The following is a 27293-nucleotide window of genomic DNA, read 5'->3' on the forward strand; positions in this document are numbered from 1 at the left end:
TCATGTCACAATTTTGCCCCCCTAAACACCAACAGAGACCCTTGTCTCTGCTTGGGAAGTAAATCCACATTCTTCACAATGCCTGGGGGATCTTGGGATTAGAATAAATTATGCCAGCAAAGGCATGGTATAAAGTGGAGAAAGATGTCTGGGGCAGTGATGAAATTTTGGAGCCCTCCTTTCACACCAACCCCCAGCAAGAGAAAGTAGAACTGGGATCAAACAGTAGGCAGGCAGGCTTGCATTGCATTTTTCAAAATACACAATTCTGTTTACTGCACAGTAATAAGGTAGAGATCAGCAAATCCTTTGTATAGCAAAAGGATTTGTAAGCTGCCCTACTTTGTAGACTCCTCAGGGCAAAGACTTGTCTCTTTTTGGAGCAGGAAGGGGAGGCTATATTACTCTATTAAAAATCTCATTAGGCAAACTAGGGTGTGTGTGTGTGTGTGTGTGTGTGTGTGTGTGTCCATCCTGACCAACCTCACAGGGTTGTTGTGAGGATACAGTAAAACACACATACTGACCCACTCACAGGATTAACTCCATCTATGCCACTTTTGACCCATGTGAAGAAAAGACAAGCAAATAAACGACATTATTTTGAATCCTCACCTCTGAGATTTTCTGAAATTGGTTGTTGCTCTGGCTGCATTTTTCTGCCGTCTCCAGCGCAATTTTGTAGTTGTCCACGAAGGCCTTGTACACCCCCAGCTGGCTAGCCTATTTGTGGGGGGCAAGCAGTGATATGTGTGCATAGGGAGGGAAACATTAGAAAACCATTAAATTCATTCCGTGAGGCATAGGTCACAGCCTTCTTAAACCGTGGCACCCCCACTTTCTGATCCATATCCCCGCAGGCCCCATTTTTCCCACATGGGAAATTAAAGGGGTTCATCACAGGACTCGAGATAATCAAGGCCTCATATATTTATACCTCCCTTTCCAGAAATAGCTGAGGATCACTCCACAAACAGGTGAGATCTTTGAATGCACCCTCCCCAAATAAAAATAAAAATAGTATAATTACAGCTTGCGCAGCAATTTTCCTAAAACCCAAGATGGGAAAAGAAATCCAATTTTTGTTAAGTAACAAAGAAACATTTGCATCCACCTTTAGGCAAGGACAAATCCATCTGCGGCAGCACAACCTTAATTTTCTAAGTGCTGCTTTGGCAGGGAGGATTTCCATTTAGTATAGGTTTGGTTGTTTTTAAAATAATCATTATATTATACAGCAACGGGGGCAGTGGGAGGGGCAGAACATTTGGTTCCACAGGCCAGATCCTTATGAGGACCTAGCCTTGCAGGCCAAATCTGAAACATGTCAATGACCTGATGCCACAATGACATCGGGAGATTGGGTGCTTTGAAGGCCTGAAGTTAGTGCTTTAAGGCACCTGAGGCTTCTGGTAGACCAAAGCCTGATTTCCACTGCCAATGTAGAAGTGGAATCTTTCAGATGCCTGGATAGCTCACTTGGATACAGCGTGGTGCTGATAACGCCAAGGTTGCAGGTTCAATCCCCGTATGGGACAGCCATACAGGCGAGTCCTTTAAGGTTCCCTTCCAACTCTACAATTCCATGATTCTAATCATGTCCATTAACTGCAAATTGGCCTTCTCTGAGTAGGAATAGAATTGCATGCAACCCACTTTTAAACACAATCAGAAGCAAAGGATCACCCTTTTTTGTGTGTGATGTTTTCTCCACTTGGAACAAAACAAGACAAAAACCCACGCATTGGGCCTTTGCACACCTGCCCCATCTAATTCCAGGAATTAAAAACAGAGGAAGATGCTCCTTCCCATCTCAGATTAACAGAAGCCTCATTTCTGAATTCAGACAGGACCCCCCAAAGGTACCACTAGGGATGCCTAAGAGGTAGCTGATTTTAAAAAATATTTTGTATATATCCCAAATCTGCAGCAATCCCCTCCCACGGTGGTGCCTTCCCCCAATACATTAAGCTCCACGTGCTTGTTCTTGACTCAAGAACTGGGCGAACTTGTTCCCCCCCCCCCCCGCTCCACACCACCCACACAGTTTCTCCAAAACTATGATAATGTATTTAAAACTCTTTGGAGAGAACAGGCAGCGCTCAGGGCAAGGTTTCCACCCTGGAAAACTGTCTGACCTCATTTCAAGTAGTTAATAGAGCTCCTGTCTGCAAGGAGGGCTGCTTCTGGCTTCACAAAGACAAACCTCTCGCTGGCAGGCTCCACGGAAGCAAGGGGTCCACGGACCAAATTTCCACAAGCAACCCTGCTCTGGCTGATCCGTGGGCGAAGAGAACCTCAGGAAAGCCACCCTGGTTGAGGCCAAAAGCTTCCATCTCATCACTGCTGGCCAAAAGCTATGCTAGCTGGGTGTGAAGAGAAGTGGCTGGCCAAACCACATCTGGGGAGCATCATGCTGGCTACTTCCGTTCCATCTTCCGGTTCTGAGAGATCTACATTGGCTCCCAGTACGTTTCTGAGCACAATTCAAAGTGTTGGTGCTGACTTTTAAAGTCCTAAATGGCCTCGGTCCTGTATACCTGAAGGAGCGTCTCCACCTCCATCGTTCTGCCCAGACACTGACATCCAGCTCCAAGGGCCTTCTGGTAGTTCCCTCATTGCGAGAAGTAAGGTTACAGGGAACCAGACAGAGGGCCTTCTCGGTAGTGGCGCCCGCCCTGTGGAACGCCCTCCCATCAGATGTGAAGGAAATACAGTGGTGCCCCGCAAGACGAAAAGAATCTGTTCTGTGATTCTCTTCGTCTAGCGGTTTTTTCGTCTTGCGAAGCAAGCCCATTGAAGGATTAGCGGATTAGCGCTATTAGCGGCTTTTAGCGGCTTATCTGCTGATCAGATCAGCTGATAAGCGGCTTAGCGGCTTAGAAAAAGGGGGGAAAGGGAAAAAAACCAGCAGGAACTTGCAAGACATTGTCATCTTGCGAAGCAAGCCCATAGGAAATTTGTTTTGCGAAGCACCTCCAAAACGGAAAACTCTTTCGTCTAGCGAGTTTTCCGTCTTGCTAGGCATTCGTCTTGCGGGGCACCACTGTAAGTAGCTATCCTATTTTTAAAAGACATCTGAAGGCAGCCCTGTTCAGGGAAGTTTTTAATATTTAACACTGTATTGTAATTAATAAATTATTATTATTATTATTATTATTATTATTATTATTATTATTATTATTATTATTATTATTATTATTATTATCATTATCATCTAGCCCATCATCCTATTCCCCCCGTGATGGCCCAAGGAGAAACCCAGAAGGAGTGCGCAGAAGCAGCAGCCCTCTTCCACTCCTTTGGTGCAAGGCACCCAAGAGGCGCATTGCTCTATTACAGCCATAGTAACTTCTGCGTTCAGTGAAGAAGTCCTTTCTGACTGTCCCAAACCTCCTGCTCATCAGCGTTTTATTGGGTGACCCTGCTGGGCCTCTCCCTTCGACTTTGTAAACTTCAGTTGTGTCCCACCTCGGATCTTAGTCACCTTCTTTCCCAACAAGGAAGCCTCAAACACCGTAGCCATTCCTTTCGGAAATAGAATGTAAAACACGAGCCACACGCAAAGCTAAAGCTTAACCACGTATTGCCCCCGCTTTTCTGAACTGTGATGGATTGTTCTTGACTGTAGTAAACAAACCAGCCTTCCCCAACCTTTAGGTCTCCACAGCTGAGGCTATTATGTACCAGATGCGAAACCAGGGTTTGAACTGGATTTGCAAAGTGTGGTTTTTGTGGCTTAAGCATTTGGTGCTAGCCATGCTTTATTATTTTAGTGTTTGATGCTGTATTGTGTTTTTACTATTTTTTATTGGGTGGCATTTAAATTACTACTACTACTACTACTACTACTACTACTATTATTATTATTATTATTATTATTATTACAAGGTGTGACCGGAAACTTTGGTGAATGGTCACAGAAATCGGACAGCGAGAAATATTCAAACATAAAATCGGCAAAGGAAACAGTGGCAAATGTCAACACAGTTTGTGAGTTATTGATGCGGGATCGGCGTTTGTCCGTCTGATGGCAGAAGAATTGCGTATTCCGCGTGAAATCATTACTGGGGTTACTGAGTTGTCCCACCCTCCATATTCTCCAGATCTGCCCCCCCTGGATTTCTTTCTTCTTCCAAAACTGAAATCTGCACTGAAAGAGCACAGATTTTCCAACATTTCACACCTCCAAGCTGCTGTGACGAGGGAACTGAAAGCAGCACGAAAATAGGACTTCCCAGAAGTTCCCAACAGTTCTACGAACGTTGTCAACGGTGCATTGTATCAGAGGGGGCCTACTTTGAAGGCCTGTAAAGTATGCATGTTCAAATATTTATCGCTGTCCAATTTCTGTGACCATTCACTGAATTTTCCAGTCACACCTTGTATTATTATTATTGATCTAGCCAGGGTTTATGAGTTTGGTGCCGGCCATGGTTTACGTGTCTGGTGCTAGCCACGATTCATGTGTTTGGTGCTAGCCACAGTTTATGTGTTTTATCCGGACCAAAACTACTGAGGACACCTCCATAACAGAACTAAAAGACTGGCGGTGGACACACAGGAAGCCAAGGACCAGAGAAAGCCAAAGGGTAACTCACCAGCTTCTGGAAAAGGTGGCCAAGCACGACACTGCTGTCCCAGTTCTGGACCTGGGGCCAAAGGCTGTCGTAGAACTCCTTGTGGATTTCGTAGATGTCCTGGATCTTGTAGAAGATGGTCTCGATCTGCTGGATCGTGAGGACAGGCTGGGAGGTGGTGGCTGTTGCTTTTAGGGGCTTCATGGGCTGGAGTGAGCCGGACACAGAGGAAGAGGAAGCATCAGAGAAAGAAAGTTAAACACTGGGACCCTCCCACATTCTTGTGAACCAGCCTTGCAAAAAAAACAAGTCATGGTGCTTCAAACCTACGCTCTGCCTCCATGTTCAGAGGCAGTGCCGTATTTTTCGCTCTATAGGGTGCACTTTTCCCCCTCCAAAAATGAAGGGGAAATGTTTGTGCGTCCTATGGAGTGAATGCAGGCTTTCGCTGAAGCCTGGAGAGCGAGAGGGGTTGGTGTGCACCGACCCCTCTCGCTCTCCAGGCTTCAGGAAGCTATCCGCAAGCCTTCGGAGCGCAGCGGGAGTTCCTGCTGGCTCCGAAGGCTTGCGGATTGCAGCCTGCAGCCCGAGGCCTGGGGAGTGCAGCGCTGCGCACCCCAGGCTTCGGGCAGCTATCCGCAATATTAAAAAAATTCTTTATTTCCCCCCAAAAAAACTAGGTGCGCCCTATGGTCCAGTGCGCCCTATAGAGCGAAAAATACGGTAAGTCTTCCGAACACCACACGTAGCACTAAACCGTGGCTTGCTTACACCATGCTTTCTTTAACAAACCATGAGTTAACCATGAGCAGTTCCACAGACGATAAAAAGCTACCTTGAGCTCTCTGGAGGAAAAGATGGGGTACAAATGTGATTAATTTTAAAAAGTAAAAATAAATAAATATATATTATCAGACTTTCCTGAACACCTCCGCAGGCGTTTTAAAAAACAAACCAGCTCCCCACAGAGCACAGCGGCCCTTTGAAATGTCAAGAGAAGTACTTCGCGAGCTTCCCCATTGCGCCAGAATATGGAAAGGGAAGCTCCCCGTGGCCCACGCGGGTGTTGCGCAAGGCAGAGCTGCTGTGACTCGGACGCCAGGCTCTCAGGAGGAAGCTGGAAGCTATAAATAGGCCTCAGAGGGACACTTTCGAGATGAGGCCACCAAAAGGAGGCTGCGGAAGACGTGGCCGCTGTCTCGGGACGTCTGCTCCAGCCAGAAACATGCGGAACTCGCAGCTGCATGACACGGCCATCTTGGAGCGGGCTCTTTCGTTTTCAAGCAGGGAAGGGAAACTTTGGGCTTCCAATTATTGCTGGCCTACAACCTCCATCCATCCCCTTGAGCGATGACCACCCTGCCTGAAAGGGCTAAAGGGAGGGGAGAGGGCTGCGGCGACGCTCAGGACGTGCTGGTTGGTTGTTTAACTATAACACAACTACTGAGGACCACCTATTCCCATAAGAACTGGCCTGGACTCTGTGCTTGTCACCTGAAGCCCTTCTCTACGTCCATCCTTGAGAGGTACGGAGGGTGGCAACACAAGAACGGGGCCTTTTCTGTGGTGGCTCCCCAACTGCACAATGCTCTCCCCAGAGAGGCTCACCTGGCACCATCATTACATGTCTTTAGGCACCAGGGGGAAAACATTCCTCTTTACCTAGGCTGTCAGCAGCCAGCCTCTTTTGGTGTTTTCCACTGGCCGCGAAGGATCTGTCCTCGTCTCCTCTCTGATTCCCAACCCCACTTCGCCCAACTAGCCAGGGGTGAGTTGGGTTGTTCCTCCCAGCTATTGGCCTCCTCTTCACCAGCAGTCCAGCGCCGAGGGCCTTCTGGTGGTGCCCTCACTGTGAGAAGCCAAGTTACAGGGAACCAGGCAGAGGGCCTTCTCGGTGGTGGCACCCGCCCTGTGGAACACCCTCCCACCAGATGTCAAAGAGAACAACAACCACCAGACTTTTAGAAGACATCTGAAGGCAGCCCTCTTTAATGTTTGAGGCATTACTGTATTTTAATATTTTGTTGGAAGCTGCCCAGAGTGGCTGGGGAAACCCAGCCAGATGGGCGGGGTATAAATAATATATTATTATTATTATTATTATTATTATTATTATTATTATTATTATTATTCACCACAGAATCACAGAATTGGAAGGGATCTGGTCCAGCCCCCTTGTGATATGGGGCGTACTCACCAGTAATAGTGCTTCGAGCTGGTTGATGTACATCTCCTCACTGGCCAGGAAATCCTTTAGGACCAACCTCCGCATGTCCACCCCCTTCCCAGCATCTTGTCCACCCTAGAAGAAATAAGATGCCACATGTTAAAAGGCGAGCGGAACCAAGACTCAGCTCCAAAGATGATGGTGATGATTGCAAGTGTCTCTGAGCATGCGGAGACTGAATTTTCTCACACTCCCAAGTTGGAGAGTGCAATTGTTTTTTTAAAAATTATATTCCCTTGCAACTCCACAACCCCCCCCCCCGCCAGGTAGGCTGGTCTTAAAGGCAGCAACCTGGCCCTGGTTGCCCAGTTGTGTGACCAAGGCAGGATTTGAACACAGGACACCAAGGACCAAAGCAACGACACACGAAGTCCAGTGGCTCAGTGACAGAGCACCTGCCTTGCATGCAGAATGCTCCAAGTTCAATCCCCACTGGCAACTCCAGGTAGAAGGAAAGACGCCCACCCACCCATCTGAAACCTTAGAGAGCTGCTGCCAGTTAGTGTGGCCAGTACTGAGCTGGACAGACCAATGTTCTGACTAAGTGCAAGGTGGCTTCCTAAGTTCCCAGCACCCTGGCTAAGATGGGGAATGTTGCATTTACCTGGGGGCTAAGATTTGCATTTCATGGGTCTAAATTGAGGATGGGGGGGGGATTGTGGTCCTCCAGACATTGATATACACCAACTCCCAGCAACCACCATAGCCAAAGACCAGGGGATGATGGGAGTTGTAGTCCGGCAATGTCTGGGGGACTACAGATGTTGCCATATCTTGTAGAGCAAAAAACGAAGACAACCCAGAGGGTTGATCGCCAAGGGCCCCAATTCACACAGGCTGCTTTCAACATCCCCCATGGATGAATGACAAGATACTATTTTTAAAAGGAAATGAAATTTGCCTCTCACAGAGACGTTTCCTCAAGACAACGTAAACCTGAATCCCCCCCCCCCCCTGAATGACTGAATTGCACATTTACCTTGCGGTCCACGACACGATCTGGGAAATGCTGTTTATTTATTTATTAGATTTTTAAAATCCAATAAGTCCAACACACACACGGTCTTCAACAGTAAATACACAGAGCTTGAAGCAGTTTATACCATGATTAAAAAAACAGCACCAGCCAAACAATTTATCCTGAAACAAATTAAATAACGATAATGGAAGACAACTGGACCAGATTTTTAAAAACCACCTAAGTAGAATCAACAAGATGAATCAATTAACACCCCCTAACCCATGGGTAGGCAAACTAAGGCCCGGGGGCTGGATCCAGCGCAATCGCCTTCTAAATCCGGCCTGCGGACGGTCTGGGAATCAGTGTGTTTTTACATGAGTAGAATGGGTCCTTTTCTTTAAAATGCATCTCTGGGTTCTTTGTGGGGCATAGGAATTTGTTCATATTCCCCCCCCCCCCCAATATATAGTCCGCCGTCTGCCCCCAAGGTCTGAGGGACAGTGGACCGACCCCCTGCTGAAAAACTTTGCTGAACCCTGTCGTAACCTGTGAAAGGAATGCCAGGTGAATGGTGGCAATCAGAGGTACAAATTTGGTACTCAGTGGTTTTCAACCAGGGGGCCCTGGACCCTGGGGTGCCGTGAATGACGGCTATGGGTGCTGCAGGCAACACTAGCCTCTGTCCCTCTTCCCTTCCCTCCCTCCTCAAATGCCCTCTCATGTCTCTGCCTCCCAAAGACTTGCACAGCAAATGGTGTCTCTGGGGCTGGCCAGGAGCTGAGGCAGCCTGAGAGTAAGCAAGCAGGCAGACGAGTGAGCCCAGCTAGCCAGTCCACCAGCCCTTGCTGCTGGGAACGGACAGACAAGTCCCAGGCCCCTGTGGGGCAGTGTGAAGGGGCACCTCTCTTTGGGGCAGCTCAAAGACCAGGGGCAGCGGCGGCGGCTGCCCGGAGGACTCCCAAGGAAGGGGAGAGAGGAGGCTGAAGGATCACTCTACCAGGGATGGTGTTCGGAAAGGGGTTGGAGGTGGCCGGCTTGGCAGGCAAAGGGTGACGTAACTGGGCTCCCGTGCCTCGCAGGGGTGCTGCAGAACAATATAATAATAATAATTATTATTATTTATACCCCTCCCTCGCTGGCCAGGGCCGGGCTCAGGGCAGCTAACACCAATAAAATCACAGTAAAAATATAATGGGGGGGGGACCCAATTTAAAATGCAGTTTAAAATGCAGCCTCATTTTAAAGTAGCCGATAGATCAAGACCATGAAGGGAGGGAAAACATAAGGGTCAGACCGAGTCCAAACCAAAGGCCAGGCGGAACAGCTCTGTCTTGCAGGCCCTGCGGAAAGATGTTAAGGCCCTAGTCTCTTGTGACCATGTTGGGGCCAGTGCTGAAAAGGCCCTGGCCCTAGTTGAGACCACCTTGCGACTTGGGACCTCCAAGGTGTTGTCATTTGTGGACCTTAAGGTCCTCCGCGGGGCATACCAGGAGAGGCGGTCCCGTAGGTATATAGTTGGTCAAGGGTGCTGTGGACTCAAAGAGGTTGAAAACCTCTGCATTATTCCATTACCTAGCGGGTTTTCCTTCTAAAGATTTCAAAGATTTTTTCCGCAATCATTCTCCCATAAGAGCATGTCAGTTGTGGTCACCCCCCAATTTGGTAAGGAGCTGTTTTAAGGCCACCCAAGGGAGCCTGTGGCAGAGGTGAAATTTGAAATGCGGACCCTCTTGGCTCTACCTCTCCAGGACACAGGGGTGGAGGAAGGGGGGTGCAGTGGGGGCAGACACCCCGGGTGTCTTCGCTGAGGGGGTGACATTTGGCGCGCCGCCCACCCGCGACTCCCAAGTCTACCCCGACTTTGCCCCCAAAGGCTATTGAGACTAACCAATATACCGCTTGAGTGCATATGGAGCCTCTAAACCAGAGATTCTTAGAATTGTGGATTGCACAATCCAAATAATATGATAAAATTCACAACGGTAAACATTAATGGCAGATTCCAAATAACTACTTAGTTTAATTTATTCATTGAAATTGATGGCCTTGGTTCAGTTATAGTCCTTCTTTTACACCTCCAGAGCCCCCTGCCCCACAATAAATCCACTGCCCCCTAAGGGGTGGTAATGTCCACTTTGGGGGATCACTGACCTTAACCAGCCAAAACATTCTCTATTCTCACAGTCTTTTAAAATATCCCTTTTAAAAAGCAGGATGCTTCTGAATACCACTCACTGGAGGTCAGAGGCAAGGAGAGTCACTGCTGCCCCATATTTGGGTCTCGCTGGGGGGCTTCCCTTTGCGGCATCAGTGCAGATGCAGGAGGCTGGATCGCATGGGACCCCCTTCTGGCCTGATCCAGCGGCTGGGCTTCTCTGACACTCTCCGGTTAAAATGCCAGTGGCAGAACAGCTCATTTTGAATGCCTCCTTGCAGAGACGCTCGTTTTGGTTCGCTTTGCATTAATTGCGGTTCATTTGCACTGTAAACCCTCCAGCTGACGTATTACTACAGAGGCTGCCTTTATGCGTCCACCAAACAAACGGTTATCGCTGGGTGGTGTTGCTTGGGAAAACAAAGCAGGTACAAATGAGGGCAGGTCATAGGAGCGCCGGAAGTGGCCCTATGGGGAGTCAAAAGCCAGTGTTCCACCTAGGCTCAGGGTTGTCGACACTGACCAGCAGCAGCTCTCCAGGGGGCATTCAGGCGGGGGACATTCCCAGGCCTACCTGGAGAAGCTGGGGACTGAACCCAGGGTCTTCTGCTTGCAAGGCAGGTGCTTTGCCACTACCTGCAGCTCTGCCCCTAAAAATGAAACAAGACTCCGGTCCTCATGGTTCTGAATCAACAGATTTAAACAGGGGAAGCCTCCACATCGGACCGTGAGACCATCTGCCACAGTGCTGTCTACACCAGGGATCAGCAAACTTTTTCGGCAGGGGGCCAGTCCACTGTCCCTCAGACCTTGTAGGGGGCCGAACTATATTTGGGGGGGGGGAATGAAAAAATTCCTATGCCTCACAAATAACCCAGAGATGCATTTTAAATAAAAGGACGCATTCTACTCATGTAAAAACACGCTGATTTCCAGACCATCCGTGGTCCGGATTTAGAAGGCGATTGGGCCGGATCCGGCCTCCAGGCCTTAGTTTGCCTGCCCATGGTCTACACCAGCAGTTCTCAATCTGTGGGTCCCCAGATGTTGTTGGACTACAACTCCCATCATCCCTGAGCTCTGGCCTTGCAAGCTAGGGATGATGGGAGTTGTAGTTCAACAACATCTGGGGACCCACAGGTTGAGAACTGCTGGTCTACACTGACCGGCAGAGGCTCTTCAATGTTCCAGGCGGGCGACATGCCCAGTGGGCCCACCTCGCAAGGTTGTTGGGATAAGTAATAGGAACAGAGGCAGAGGAATCAACCCCACTAGTTCCCCCTGAGCTCCTTGGAAGAAGGGAAGGATATAAATGCGAAAGAGCCTGACAAACAAGCCACATTTTTTTCTTGTTGCTTTCCAGCAGTTGGAGAGCTTTGTTGTCACTTGTCTACATTCGGAGGGAAAAACCACTTAAGATCTCGCCGTCCTCAGGCGGCTCCAACATGGGGCCTGCTGGGGCTCGACTCCCTCTCTGTTTTGCCCCCTTCCAACCTGCCACTCAGTGCCGCAGGCGCCCCACGCATCCAAACCCTTTCCCCCAGCCAATAGCACAACGCAAAGAGCCTGAACGCCCCATGGGCTGCCAGCCTGGGCCTGGCAGGGCTGGACTCACACATCACAAACACAGAGGAGAGGAAAGCACACACACAAGTCAAAAGAGCTTTCAGCTGCTGTACACAAAAAGGGCACATTCCCAACCCAGGAAAGAATAAATAAAAAAAAACCTTCCACTCCACTCCCAGGACTTAATTTGTGTGCCTGGCACCAAAACTTCCTGTAAGCTGAGCTTGCCAGCTCCAAAAGGGGAGCTGGAGGAGAGGCCTGCAATTACTCAGCAACGAAGCAGCAGCAAAAAGAAAGGCCTTCTGCCCATGCTCAGAGGCAAACCATCGTTGCCGCAACACTCCCCCAGCCACCCAAAGAAGCCTGAGGCTTTGGCACTGAAAATAATTTATTTTCTTGGAGAAAGTTGAACGTCGTGCTCAAACTAAGCCCTTGCATCTGAGCAGGGCTGTTCCAAAAGCATAGGGGGATTTAGAAATGGAGAGGGTTAGTTTTAGGCAGCAACTATTGAGGGGGAAAGAGAGAAAAAAGCAAGGCACAGAAATATATCGGCTCCAGCCCAAACAAACAGCCTTATCAGCCCCCGCTGACCTCCAGCTTTCTACAAACCCCAAACCCTTTTACCTCCAGAGGTTGGAGGACCAGGCTGGGATAAAAACAGACCTGGAAGCCCTTGTTGCTAAGCTCACACAAATCGCCAACAACATCTCGCTCCCAAGAGGCCCCCAAATCCTGGGGAAACCCTGGAATTATCTCTAGGAGGAGCAAGAAAGAGAGACTATGGCAGCTCACCAGAGCACATCTAGATGTAAACCACAGCCCTGGAAAGCCCAGAGCTCCAAACTACAAGAGTGACTCTGGCCATATACAGGTATTATTATTATTATTATTATTATTATTATTATTATTATTATTATTATTATTATTCCCTTCATCACAGAACAAGGTAGGATTGAAGAGGCAGGGCATCCAGCAACACCTTGAAATCAGCCACCCCTTGGCGGCACCTCTGGGGAATCGAGTGAGGGGCTGAACCCGCAGCAAAAGCCCCCCTCCCCATTTTATTTATTGCATGAACAGCAAACTGTCATCTCTTAAGGAGCTCCAAGCGGCGTACGCAGTCCCCCCCCCCCGCTTAGTCCCCACGCCAACCCTGCAATGTAGGCTGGGCTCAGAAGCAGCAAGTTGCCCTAAATGGACACGGGTTTCGTGACGGAGTGGGGATTCGAACCCTGGCCCAAGCCTGGCACTCTATAGCCGCTGCACCAGTATGGGCTCAATGCCAGTGCAATGCCCAACTTAAGCCTTCAGTGGCCAGGCTACTGGGTCCTTCTGCCCCCTTTGGAAGCCCCCGTGCCAGTCCTGGAGGATTAGGCAGACACAAAGAGCCCGCCTCGCCCCAATTGCGTGCCCACCTTCTCCGAGGCCGGCGAGCTGGGGGTAGCCGGCCTCTCCTCTTCCTCTTCTTCGAGGACCTTATCGAGATAGCCAATGGCTTCCTCTTCTTCTTGCATGGCTCCCCGGGCTCTGGGAAGAAGTCGGCCCCCCTCAGAGGAGCCAGGGGGCAGCCAGGCCTGGCATCGCCGCCTGGCACGGCCTCCTTCCGAGGAAGAGAGCCATTCCCGGGCACCGCAGCCCGGGATGGCACACACCCCAAACGCAACCCGCACCCTTTTTTCCAGAAGAGGCAAAGTCCGCAGCCAAGAAACTCAACTCCTGTGGGAAAAAAAGCAAAGGAGGAGAAGAGAAGCCAGGAAACAGGAGGCTTAGCTTAACCCCTTCCCTGGGCTGGCAGCACGCATGGCTCCCGTCTCTCGGTCTTTTCTTTCCGCCGTCCTTGCCCAGCCTTGGCGCTCGTCCAGCAGACAGGAAGCGCCAGCCTCGCCCGCTGGCCTGCCCTCGGTTGGTGGGGAAAAGGACCCTCTCTCCGAGATACCCACGCCGGGCAAAACGAGATATATGTATATATTTTTAAGAAGAAGAAGGAGGTTGTTTCTCTCTCTCTCTCCAGTGCCAAGAGAAATGGGGAAAGTTCGTGGGAAGGAACTCTTTGAGGAAGCAGCTTTTTTCCGTGGTGCAGGAGGGCGGAGAGGTAGAAGAGGAGGAGGCGGCTAAATGCACCCCCTAAAAAAAAACCTGGAGGGGGAAAAAAGCAAGGACACAAATGCCACCGGGTGGTTGGAAGAGGAAAGAAGGAAAGATGGGTCCCAAAATTGCAGCAGTCCCATTTGGAAGAAGCAGGTGCAGAAATCACCTGCTATAAAGCAGCTAAAAACTACTGTCCCCAACCGCAGGACGGCCTCTCAGGAAGGAAATGCAAGTGTCCCGGCCACAACGCTTCCTAGGCTGGGGCTCGGTTTTTTCCTCAGCCAAAAGACGGGGCTGACGACAACAGCCCGCCTCGCAAGGCTGTTGTGAAGATGGCCCGAGGTTTGTGTGCAGAGCGGGGGACAACAACACTCGAGTTTCCCCAGGGTAAAAGACGGGGGTATGAATAAATAAATAAATACAGTGGTACCTCGGGTTACATATGCTTCAGGTTACATACGCTTCAGGTTACAGACTCCGCTACCCAGAAATAGTACCTCGGGTTAAGAACTTTGCTTCAGGATGAGAACAGAAATTGCGTAACGGCGGCCCGGCAGCAGCAGGAGGCCCCATTAGCTAAAGTGGTGCTTCAGGTTAAGAACAGTTTCAGGTTAAGAACGGCCCTCCGGAACGAATTAAGTACTTAACCCGAGGTACCACTGTATAAGAATTGTAATAATTGGTTAATGGAGAGTTGGGAAAAGGTCCTTTCTGTAGTGAAGTGTTAGGGCAGGGGTCCACTGCCCCTCAGACCTTGGGGGGGCAAGACTATATTTTGAAAAAAAATATGAACGAATTCTTATGCCCCACAAATAACCCAGGGGTGCATTTTAAATGAAAGGACACATTCTACTCATGTAAAAACATGCTGATTCCTGGACCGTCCGCGGGCTGGATTTAGAAGGCGATTGGGCCAGATCCAGCCCCCGGGCCTTAGTTTGCCTATCCATGTGTTAGGGGAATGAGAGTCAGCGTGTCTCAGTGGTTAAAGTGCCGGACTAGGGTGAGAGAGGCCCTGGGTTTGAATTTCCACCCAGCCCCAAAGTGTGTTGGGTTACTGCAGGCCGGCTGCTCTCTGCCCCGCAGGGTTGTTGGTGAGGATTGTTTTTGTGGGGGAGAATGACCTAGGCTCTCCTGAGGGCCTTAGGAGAAGGGTAGACTATTGCTCTAAACAGCAACAAACAAATATTTCTGCAAAAAGAAGGAAGAAAGGGGAGGGGACACAGGACGTCTCGGGGTCTTGAAATAGTTTTTAACGCTGCAAGAAGGACTGGCATCCCACTGGCTCAGGAGAGTCACAAAAATGTATTTCCAGCTCTGCCTATGCAGGCTTCTGAGCCACACAGAACGTTTCTTTGGCCCAGGTGAAGAGTCCTGTCTGATGCATAAGCCTGCATATACGTTTCCTAACAAACACAGAAGAACTATATCTATATAGATATATCTTCTCTCTCTCTGTTTCTCTCCTCCAAGACGAAAAGCGCGCAAGCACAAAGTGCATATAACTTTCTGGGAATGAGCTCAGCCACAATAAGACTGCGGATGGGTGAGAGGGGGAAACCACCCATACAGATGGGAATCCCTGCTAGCTAGCAGCCCCCTGGAAAGGGCATCAGGGGCGAGAAGTGGATTGCACACAGCTGTAGAGACCCAGAGGCAGCAAGGGAAAAAAGAAGCCTTCTCATCTGCAACAAGGAAGAAAAAGGGGAAGCCGCAGACCACAGAGTTTGCATAGGCAGCTTTTTCTGCTGCTCTGGGGAGCTGGTCAGGGGGGAGAGACGAACCGCCTTCTTTTCCCACCGCCTCTGAGCAAATATACTCCTTCCTGGGCAATTTCACTCCCTGCAAAAATTCACAAATTCACCTTGACGAAGCAGTGATCTTGTGCAAAATTAAACTGTGCTACTAAATGGGTTTTCATATTGTGTTTTAATGTTGTAACCTCCTCTGGGAACTAAGGGCGAATACTACTACTACTACTACTAATAATAATAATAATAATAATAATAATAAGTGTTTGAGCATGGGGGATTAAATTCTGCACCATGGCAGTCCAAAATCCAGCCATTGTGGCACCGGAGAGGATCGCTCCTAACACCAGGAAATCGTCCAGTTAAGCTGAATGTTGGAGGGTTCAGGACAGACAGGAGAACCTCCTTCTTCATGTGGTTAACCTATGGAACTCCCTCCCACAGGAGGCAGCGATGGTCGCCAACCTGGATGGCTTTTAAAGAGGATGAGGCAAATTCACAGAGGAGGAAAGGGATATTAATTTGATGCTGAATTGATTTCAGAATGAATTGATTTTAGAATGTATTTTAATTAATTGATTGGGGTTTTATGTAAACTGTGTTACTTTTACTGTTGTTAGCCGCTCTGAGCCCAGCTTCAGCTGGGGAGGGTGGGATATAAATTATTATTATTATTATTATTATTATTATTATTATTATTATTATTATTATTATTATTATTATTACTACGAGCCTGGATGGCTATGCGCTGCCTCCACAGTCAGAGACAGCGGTGCTTCTGAAGACCACAGAAGGGGAAAGATTGGCCTGATCCTGCTCCAGCACGCTCCTCTTATGTCCTTGTGCTGGACATGGAGCTGGGAAGGGGGAGAGAAAACTCAGCTTCAGCTCCTCACTCTCTGCCCGACAATTGGCTTCTCTCAACCTAGCCTGTGGCTTACCTGTGGTTGTCGCAAGAGAAGCGGGGGGGGGGGACAGGGCACATGCTTTGGAGGAAACCGTAATAAAGAAATGCAAAAAGAACAAGCTGCCGCCTAGAAGCACAGAGTTGGGTAGCCCCTCAGAGGTCCTCTAGCCCACCCCTGTCAGCCCCCCGCTTAAGACAGGACGCAACCATGGCAGGGTTCAAATCCCCACCCTGCCATGAAGGTTTCACCGGGTGACCTTGGGCCACTCGCTGCCTCTCAGCCAAAACCACCTCACAGGGTTGTTGTGATTCTGCCTAAACACCTCTAACTAAGTCCCCACCCTGTGTCAGTTCAGCAGGGCATTCTCTGCCTGGTTACATGGAAGTCACACTGCTTATTTTATTTTAAAAGCATTTTTATCGTTTTTCTTTTTTTATATAAAATTTTTATTGGGTTTTCACAATTTATATAAACACACAATACACAACACAGACACACAAACACAAAAACAAACAAGCATAGTTTCAAATCCTTACTTTCATAACCACTTTCCCTGACTTCCCCACACCTCCCCTTCTTACATCCTAATTCCAATAGTTAACTCAGCAAGTTCTTATCTCCCACCTTTACCTTATTGTTATTATTATTATTTTTACTTAATTCTTCTTAATTAACCAAATTTAACTTATACACCTCAATTAAATCACAATACTAATCTTTTACGTCCTTTTCTAAGGTCGACCCAAATTCCCTTCCACAGATTTCCCAATTTTTATATTAATTACTGAACATACTAACAAAAGACAACATAAAATTATGCACCCTTTGGATTCAAAAACTCTCACCCCCCCCTTTCCCGGTTTCGATCCCCAAAGTGTATCCACAGTATCAGTTCTTAGCCTGGATTCCTCACGTCCGAGGCCTTCAAATCTCTCTCAGTCCCTCTCTGCCGGTTTTGTTGGTAGTCCTTTATGTTGGTCATCAAGTCTCGGAGGAGCTCTATCCCAGCAAAATCTATGTTACTTCCAACCAGTCCTCCATTTTTATCGTTTTTCAATCAAACAGTAGACTTACAGGAAAACCGGCACTACCAGTGCACCCGTGTTATCGTTTTCTTGCAATACGCTTGGACTAACGTGAAATACAACAGGTGTATCAAGCAGGCTGTTTGTGTGTTTTTACACTATTTTGCCTCCCTCGTAGTAATTTTCCTGAACAGAGCCATCAGCGATGCAGCAGGATCCTCTGGTCCCTCTGCCGGCCCATTAGGCTTTCTCTAGAATCTATTGACATCCATAAGGGCTAGAAACTTGATGTTTGGATGACAATTCCCATCATCCCTGACCACTGGTCCTGTTAGCTAGGGATCATGGGAGTTGGAGGCCAAAACATCTGGAGGGCCGAAGGTTGGGGATGCCTGCTCTAGTCCAATGCAACAAAAACAATTAGCCACAATAGTTTTAAAATATATAAAAAAGCAATAAATTATAAACAGGTTAAAACATGCTTGAAATCACACAAAAACCGCATGTAATATAATGTGCGGTTTTACCTGCCCCTTAAGGAAAGGATTTGTGTGGGGAATCGGGGGGCGGGGGCAGGAGAGGCAAAGCTGGGTAGTGGAGGGAGAAGAGAGAGCACAGTCAGGGATAAGTAGTAGAGAGCCTTTTAAAAAAAAAGGACAATGAGGACTAGAGACTTGAAGCCAAGACAAAACTGGGAGAAGGAGCCAGCGCAGGGAATATGAAGGAGTAGGCGACGGTCGTGACGGGGGCCTCAAAGCCAGACACACTTTCCACTCAGGACAACGTGGGAGGTTAAGAGTTAACTGCAAGGGAACGGGAGGATTTGTGGGTTTTAAGGCTTGCAAATCCCCTCAGCTATGGGGCCTCAGCCTCAACAAAGGCAAGCTATTTTCCATGTGGGTTGCAGGGGTTATCTTCTGCATGCTGCCCACAGCAAAAACCATGGCGCTGCAACACACACACACACACCCAAACACCCACCATACTGAATTTTGATTCTTAAATCAGGTACGATATATGGGGGACAAATGTCATTTTTTCTAATCAGAAACCTTAAAAAAAGAAAAGAAAAAAGTGTGGTAGCTCATTATGGCCACCAGGTGGGGCAAGGAGCCCAGATCACAGGAAGTTGGTGCCCTCCTAACCTGAGATTTTAAAATGAAGACCTGGCAGAAAGTGATTTCCAGGTCTAGGAAGCTGCCTTATACCATCTACCTCAGTATTGCTTACACTAACTGGCAGCAGCTGTCCGGGATTTCAGGTGGGGAAATTCTGGTCCTCATGCTTCTGTAATAAGGACTGATTTAAAGAGAAGCTGCTTTATACTGAATGAGAACCTGAGTCCACCCAGCTCACTATTATTGCCCACATGGACGGGCAGCTACGTCCACAGCCCCACCAGGAGATACCGGGAATCGAACCTGGGACCTTCTGCATGCAGATCAGGTGCTCTGATGCTGAGCTCTGGCCCTTCTTTGCCTTCCCAGGTAGCAGGCCGTGAAAGAGGCCTTCTCTGCCCAAGGCCTCAGGGCCAGTTGAAGAAGAGGAAACCGCAAGCACTCAAGACCAAGGGGGTCCCCTCGTGCCACAGCCTTCAGACACGTTTCATAAAATCCATACACCTCTGGATTGCAAAAATGCGAAACAAAATCTCAAAGTAGTTTACAAAAAAAGATAAAATATTAAAACAACAGATCGAGTCGGAAGGGACCGGGGGTCATCTAGTCCAACCCCCTGCAATGCGATGAAAACAATTAACCACAATAGTTTAAAACATTCAAAAAATTAAAATAAGCAAAAAACAAATTAAAAGGTGCTACATTCCAGATAACTGGGTAGGCTTGCCGAAACGGAAAAGTTTTAATCAGGGACAGAAAAGAGTACAGTAAAGTTTCCTGCCTGGTGTCAATAGGCAGGGAGTTCCAAAGGGCAGCTGGAGTTCTTACAAATGCAAACAGATATTTTGTGGCATCTGTAACAGATTGAAGCTGTTGAGACGGCATCAAACTGCTTATGGTAACCGCACACCCTTGGGTGGGTCTAGGAGGAGAGGCTTCCCAGGCGCTGGCCAATAGCACCCTGCACACGTGGCTCTGGTGCCTTTCCGTAATAAGGTTTAAGATCATATTTCCACCTCGCCTGCCTTTCACAACATGCAAAGCAACTTTGCAAAGTCCTTTACACCTCCGCAATACCTTATCAGCTCTTGGGTTTTAAAAATGCAAATGTCCCACGCACGAGAATCGTCGAATTAGACACATTAAATAAATAAAACAAACACAGCACCAGCCAGGTTTTAAAGGTGGGCCTGCTTCTCCCATGCTCAAATTTAAACAACAAAAAGGGGGGGGGTCACCCCTCACGTCTGCCCCCCACCTCCACAATCTGTCCCACAGAAATGACCTCTTCACAAAGAACATAGTTAAATCTATGGAACTCCTCTCCCAGCAGGGCTGGAAAATTACTCCCTGCCTGGAACCCTGGACAGCTGCTGCCGGTCAGTGCAGACAATACTGAGGTAGGTGGGCAAGCAGCTTGACTCGGTAAATGTGAAGCACTTTCAAACGCCATACGCTATCATAGCAACGCATAATAAACCATCACCAACAGCAACAACAAAGAGGGGGGGGGAATGGCATTTTTGGCCAGACCCCCAACCACTTACCACAGTCCCCAGTCCATCCGCTGGGGTTGGCGAGAGGCTCTCGCACCCGTCTCCGCCGTTCCCGCCCTCTTGGCCGCGGGCGCTGAGCTGAGGAGACATGGTGGGCGACTCGTCGATGTAGGGCATGGTCTCCGAGCCCCCAGGGGGGGCCTTGGGCTCCTCGTTCCCCTCAGCGTCATAATCCTCCATGCCATAGTTGAAATCTGTCAACAGGACCAGAGAGAGAGGGCCGGTCACTCAAAGTCTGACGGGGAGCTCTGGGCCAAGATGGCAGCAAGTTGTAATTGTTTTCATTCATTCATTTACTTATTGCATTTCTATCCCGCTTTTTTCACGAAGGAGCTTGAGGCGGCGTACAGTGGTACCTCAGGTTACATACGCTTCAGGTTACACACTCTGCTAACCCAGAAATAGTGCTTCAGGTTAAGAACTTTGCTTCAGGATGAGAACAGAAATCGTGCTCCAGCAGCAGGAGGCCCCATTAGCTAAAGTGGTGCTTCAGGTTAAGAACAGTTTCAGGTTAAGAACGGACCTCCGGAACGAATTAAGTACTTAACCTGAGGTACCACTGTACATCGTTCTCCCATTCCGCGTTTAATCCCTCACAACAACCCTGTGAGGTAAGGATACAGGCTGAGAGGCAGGCCCTGTGGCCCAAGGTCACATATCCAGTGAGCTTTATGCCCAAGAGGGGATTCAAACCCATGTCTCTCCCAGATCCTAGTCTGACACACTAACCGCCATGGTAGCGCAGCACTACTGCCCGGATGTTGTCATTGATTTGTCACCAGATTCTGTCTTAACGTTTTAAGTGTATTTTTGCTTATTGCATTTATAAATTTTAAATTTATTGTTGTACATTGTTTTAAATGTTTGTTTGCCTTCTGGGATTGTACCCCCAAGTGTGTTTTATAAGCTGGCCGTAATAAATTATCTCTCTCTCTCTCTATTGATTTGTCATAAATTGGTTTGAGTTACTTCTGTTAAAAAAAGAAGTGACTAGTAAGTTGAATAATAATAATAATACTGCAATTTGTTGTAAGTCGAGGATTAATACATTTATTAAGAAAATCATAACCATACAGGGAACCCCCATTTATGTGTATTCAATATGTGTATGACTCTACATGTGCACATCGCACCAATCCCAGAAGTGAAGAGTCCCGAAAACATCACAAAAAGGGGCAGAACGGGGTGTTTGCAGGATTTCCCAACCATGTTTCAAATATACGCAATTTCACTTAAACATACGGTGCCTTGGAGCGTCAAGGTGGGGTGGCCTGTTTTCTGAGCCCCTCTGTAAACCTCTCACACCTGAATTGTCACCTGGCTATTAAAGCCCCTTCCCCCTTTTATAAGCATCGGTGGGCGGGGTTCTGATGTCACTTCCCCTAGCCCCTCACTTTTCCTGGGCAGCCGCTAGCCTGGGAGAAAAGCAATGACAATGACAAACCAAGACAGCATCTCAAAAAGCAGAGACATCACCTTGCCAACAAAGGTCCGTATAGTTAAAGCTCTTGTTTTCCCAGTAGTGATGTATGGAAGTGAGAGCTGGACCACAAAGAAGGCTGATCGCCAAAGAATTGATGCTTTTGAATTCTGGTGCTGGAGGAGACTCTGGAGAGTCCCATGGACTGCAAGAAGATCAAACCTCTCCATTCTGAAGGAAATCAGCCCTGAGTGCTCACTGGAAGGACAGATCCTGAAGCTGACGCTCCAATACTTTGACCACCTCATGAGAAGAGAAGACTCCCTGGAAAAGACCCTGATGTTGGGAAAGATGGAAGGCACAAGGAGAAGGGGACGACAGAGGACGAGATGGTGGGACAGTGTTCTCGAAGCTACCAGCATGAGTTTGACCAAACTGCGGGAGGCAGTGGAAGACAGGAGGGCCTGGCGTGCTCTGGTCCAGGGGGTCACGAAGAGGCGGACACAACTAAACGACTAAATAACAACAAAGCCTGCCATCACTAGGGGTCAAAACAGGGACCCTTCTCTGGCCAGGCTCTGCCTTGCCAACTTGCTGCTGATGTTCTTGCTGACACCTCCTGCCAGCCCCCCAGATGCCTCCTCCTAAACCTGCCAGCCCCCCATGGTTCGGCCATCAAGTGGGGCTGATGCCAGTTGGGCAAAGGCTGCCCTGGTGGGTCCTACTCCAGACAGAAGCCAGGCCCCATCCCACGGTCAATGGACATCTCTAGGAAAGGAAATTGTGGTTTCCTGCATGGCATGGACTCTTGTGCATTTATGAGCACAACTCAAAATGTTGGTGCTGACTTTTAAAGCCCTAAACGGCCCTGGTCCTGTATACCTGAAGGAGCATCTCCACCCCCATCGTTCAGCCCAGACACTGAGGTCCAGTGCCGAGGGCCTTCTGGCGGTTCCCTCACTGCAAGAAGTGAAGTTACAGGGAACCAGGCAGAGGGCATTCTCGGTAGTGGCACCCACCCTGTGGAACACCCTCCCATCAGATGTCAGAAATAAACAACTATCTGACTTTTAGAAGACATCTGAAGGCAGCTCTGTTTAGGGAAGTTTTTAATAACTCATGTCTTAATGTATTTTTAACCTTCTGTTGTAAGCCGCCCAGAGTGGCCAGGGAGACCCAACCGGATGGGCAGCGTAGAAATACCGTATTTTTCGCCCTATAGGACGCACTTTTCCCCCTCCAAAAATGAAGGGGAGATGTGTGTGCGTCCTATGGGGCGAATGCAGGCTTTCGCTGAAGCCTGGAAAGCGAGAGGGGTCAGTGCGCACCGACCCCTCTTGCTCTCCAGGCTTCAGGAAGCTATCCTCAAGCCTTGCGAGCCCGGCAGGAGTTCCCGCCGGGCTCTCCAGGCTTGCAGGTGGCAGCCTGCAGCCCAAAGCACGGGGCACGTTCCGGAGCGCACCACGGGCTACGGGCAGATATCGGGCAGCCCCACAAGCTAGGGGGACAGCGGGGAGGCGGAGCGCCGCCATCCCGCTATTCCCCGACCTGGTTTGGAGGCTGGCCGTGGGGAGAAGCAAGCTTGCTTCTCCCCATTGCCAGCCCCACAAGCTAGGGGGACAGCGGGGCAAGCCGCTGCCCCACCGAGGCTAGGGAGGCTGTACCTGAAGGCAGAAGAGGGAGAGGGAGCGCTCCGTCTCCCTCTTCTAGCTTGGGGATGGCTGCGGGGGGAAATAATTTTTTCCCCCTTGATTTCCCCCCAAAAAAACTAGGTGCGTCCTATGGGCCGGTGTGCCCTATGGGGCGAAAAATACGGTAATAAATTATTATTATTATTACAGTGGTACCTCAGGTTACATATGCTTCAGGTTATAGACTCTGTTAACCCAGAAATAGTACCTCGGGTTAAGAACTTTGCTTCAGGATAAGAACAGAAATCGTGCTCTGGCAGCGCAGCAGCAGCGGGAGGCCCCATTAGCTAAAGTGGTACCTCAAGTTAAGAACAGTTTCAGGTTAAGAACGGCCCTCCAGAACGAATTAAGTTCTTAACCCGAGGTACCACTGTATTATGCACAGAGAGTCTGTGCCCAGACCCTGCTCTGCAAAAATAAGGCACCCAGATGAACACATTGCAGATGTGAGAAGACAAGAAAGTGGGCGGGTGCCAGCTGCGCCCCCCCGCCTCTCCCCCTCCCCAGAGGCGCCAACTCCCTCCTCTCACATTAGCGCATTATTACCTCCTGGAGCAACCCAGCCACCCACTCTGTACTCAGTCAGGCGTGCGCCCCTGCTCACTCCCCCTCCCCAACAGCCTGACACACTTCCCCACTTTTGCACAATTAACCACGCGTCCTTGAATCCGCCGCCTTGAAGCCCTGATGCTTTGTGCCAATTTGCTGTGGCAAGGCCAGGCCAGGACTGGGGCGCTTCTTTCGAGAAGGTGGCTGCGTTATAGGAAGGGAGGGAGACTAGGGGTCACCCCACCCCCCAATCACATTAGAAATAGGATTGGGTTCCCGTGTGCTTGGGGGTGAAGCAGGAAGCCCACCCCCATTCTGCAAAACGGATGGTTCAAAACAAAACACCCCACAAGCAGCATCTCCACCTCGCAGCAGTCGGGCCCAATGAAACATGTTGAGTTGCACTGCATAATTTATCCTGCCTCTGAAATTCATGGGGGTTGGGGGAGGCGGAAGGGATGGCCTGAATGTGTGAATGCAGATCCAGGTTTTTGCATTGCCAGAAGTCACCTCAAACCCAACAGCTTTGTCGTGGAAGCAGTTCCGATATTATTATTATTATTATTATTATTATTATTATTATTATTACAACAACAACACCCCTATCAATATTCTCTTTATTATTAATTATTGTTGTTATTACTTTGCAGTCACCTTACGGGGTCTTCGCTGAGAGATCACATTCACCCAGTGCTATACCAGCTGCACTGGCTCCAGGTGGAGTACAGGATCAGGTTTAAGGTGCTGGTTTTAACCTTTAAAGCCCTATACGGCCTAGGATCCTTGTACCTACGGGACCGCCTCTCCTGGTATGTCCCACGGAGGACCTTACGGTCTGCAAATAAAAACATCCTGAAGGTCCCAGGCCACAGAGAGGTTAGGCTGGCCTCAACTAGAGCCAGGGCTTTTTCGGCTGTGGCTCCGATCTGGTGGAACACTGTCACAAGAGACTAGGGCCCTGCGGGACTTGACATTATTATTATTATTATTATTATTATTATTATTATTATTATTATTATTATTATTATTATTATTATAGCATCCTTCAACCAAAGATCTCAGGGCATTTCGCAAGACGAATTGTGGGAGTCGTAGTTCCAAACATCTGCAAGGCACCAGGTTGGTGTAGTAGTTAAGGGTGCCAGACGTTAAGATCCAGGGTTCAGATCCTGCCCCAGCTGCAAAGCTTTCTGGGTGAGAATGGGACCGGTCACCGTCTCTCAGGCCAACTATGAGAATAGGGTGTTGGTCTAGATCGACCACTGACCTGATGCACCAGGCTCTTCTCGGATTCTTGCCTTTGACACTAAACGCAGAATTCAGCTTTCAGAGAATCTCGCTTTTGTTTTCAAGAGGCAAGTTACTAGTCCTCATGATTCTGTGAGAGAGGGATGCAGGACTAGATGGAGCACTGGCCTCATCCACTCTTCTGATACTCTTGCCCATGCCAGAAGATGCGGGTGACTCTCCAGGTAACATACCAATTGACCCAGTTTACTGGGGTTGTAATATGAGAGTTTAGTGATGCTTCTGCACATTTCCAAGTTCCAGAGAACTTGCAACATTCTGGGAGAGTCACGGAGCAACATGCAAATGTCTCAGTATCGAACTGTGCTCTCTTTGTCTCCGTCCTAGGGAAATTTGAGGGTTGAGGTTTGCATCCCAAATCCTCTTCCCCAGGGCAGAACAATGAAGGTGTCACAGCGGGGAAAGAAATAAACTGGAAATACCCCCCCCCCCCACCTACAAGAGTTCCCTTCTTCCCAGAAAACAATTAAGAGGCCACAAAACAAAAATCCCCAAGAGAAAGAGGAACATTTTTGGCTGCCTCTTTTCAAAAGGAGACCAGTGACAACAACAACAACATCACCCCTATCAGTATTCTCTTTATTATTAATTATTGTTATTATTACTTTGCAGTCACCGTTTCAGAGCACTGGGGCAGATATCTTTTCAATTATCTCTAAGCTGACAGGGTTCCGGTAGCGTTATAGAAGGGCATAAATTTAGCAAGAGCAGCCGCACTTCATCATTTGACCTTTATTTCCGCCTGGCTGCAAACTTTAATTTTTATGTGAGCTTGCTTTTTCAAACAAGGCTTTCTCCTTATAAACAGGGGAAGCAAACTGGGTGCTTGCCAGACTTTGCTGGGCTATGCCTCTCATCACGCTGGCCGTTGGTGGAGAAGGAATCACAGAATTGTAGACTTAGAAGCGATCCCAAGGGTCATCTATTCCAACCCAGGAATCTTTTGCCCAACGTGGCACTTGAACCCACAACTCTGAGATTAACAGTCTCACGCTTTAGTGAGATGGGAATCTAACAACATCTGGAGGACCACGGCCTCCCCCCAGAGCAGCCTTTGCCCACCTGGCGCCTTTGAGATGTTGCCAGACTACAACTCCCAGCAGCAAACACAGCCGTGAGGATGGGAACTGTAGTTTGAAACATCTAGAGGCCGTTCGGTTGCCTATCCCTGCCTTAAAGCTCCCATTCAAGCGCAGTCTGTTGCCAGAATCATCTCCTAGGCTTTGCTGTGAAACCCAGCCCCCCAAAAAAACCCCACTCCCCCTGCCCTTCTGCTTTAGCACCCGCCTCCCCATCCCGATCCCACGCAACGCTCCTTCGCTAGCAGCTTGAGGCCTGTGCCGTCGCCATGGCAACCGCCTCCTACTGCATCCCACAGTGATGCAATTCCTGCAGCTGTAAAAGCCACTCAGGTACCCCCACACGGATGAGGGTGGGACGATGCACCCTAATCAGCCTTTGTGGCGAAAGGGGTGGGGTGGGGCATTAAGAAGGAAAGCAAGGAGGGGCCCCCCCAATTCCTGGGGTGAGGCGGGTGGGCAGGAAGAAGATGTCCCCCTCTCCCTTTCCACCCAGAGAGGTTAGATAATACTCCCGCCGGCTGAGGTAATGGAATGAGGAGTTTTCAGGCCTGCCAGATCTACTGAGGTGGGTTGGTCTTTCTGCTTGATCCACCAACAGGGCTTGGGTGAGAAGAAATAATAATAATAATAATAATAATAATAATAATAATAATAATAATAATAATTTATTATTTCTACCTCACCCATCTGGCTGGGTTTTCCCAGCCACTCTGGGTGGCTTCCAACAAAACACTAAAATACAATAGTCTATTAAACATTAAAAGCTTCCCTAAAGAGGGCTGCCTTCAGCTGTCTTCTAAAAGTCTGGTAGTTGTTGTTCTCTTTGACATCTGGTGGGAGGGCGTTCCACAGGGCGGGTGCCACTACCGAAAAGGCCCTCTGCCTGGTTCCCTGTAACTTGGCTTCTCGCAGCGAAGGAACTGCCAGAAGGCCCTCGGCGCTGGACCTCACCAAACGAATACGCTCACCGAAGCGATTAAGGGATGTGGTCCCAGGCATCTGTTCTCGGGGGCCAGAACAGGATGTAGCTCTCAGCTCCCCAGCCCCACACGAAGTCCAGTCGTGGTGAAAGGGTTATAGAGCATTAGACTAGGCCTTGGGAGAGAGCAGGGTTCAAATCCCCGTTAAGCCTTGACGCTACGGTGACTTGGGGAGCCCGTCACTGCCTTTCTCAGCATGTTCCTGTTTAAGAACAGCCTTTAATTCCGAACCAAGAGGACTGGAATCTTGGTTTAATTCGGGGGTCAGGTCTCAACCCAAGGACAGAGCAACTGCTTTATGTAGCTTCAATTACCAAAGACATTTCCA

At 48.9% G+C, this 27293-nt stretch overlaps 1 protein-coding gene across 3 annotated transcripts in view; it reads right to left on the reverse strand.

Moving 5' to 3' along the window:
* ABR (ABR activator of RhoGEF and GTPase) overlaps positions 1–27293 on the reverse strand; it is a 116162-nt gene that overhangs the window by 51300 nt on the left and 37569 nt on the right. For 2 of the 3 annotated variants that reach the window (XM_081172005.1, XM_081172006.1), the window contains exons 2-5: positions 19927–20129; positions 6778–6882; positions 4602–4787; positions 616–723 (exon numbers count right to left, since the gene is read on the reverse strand). In XM_081172005.1, the coding sequence (XP_081028131.1) occupies positions 616–723; positions 4602–4787; positions 6778–6882; positions 19927–20129 (602 nt within the window). Of the gene's footprint in view, positions 1–615; positions 724–4601; positions 4788–6777; positions 6883–12904; positions 13540–19926; positions 20130–27293 lie in introns of those variants that run through there. The other variant, XM_081172007.1, reaches the window with a different exon arrangement.

Source organism: Podarcis bocagei (genome assembly GCF_964188305.1).
Source record: "Podarcis bocagei genome assembly, chromosome: 15".
NCBI lineage: Eukaryota > Metazoa > Chordata > Lepidosauria > Squamata > Lacertidae > Podarcis > Podarcis bocagei.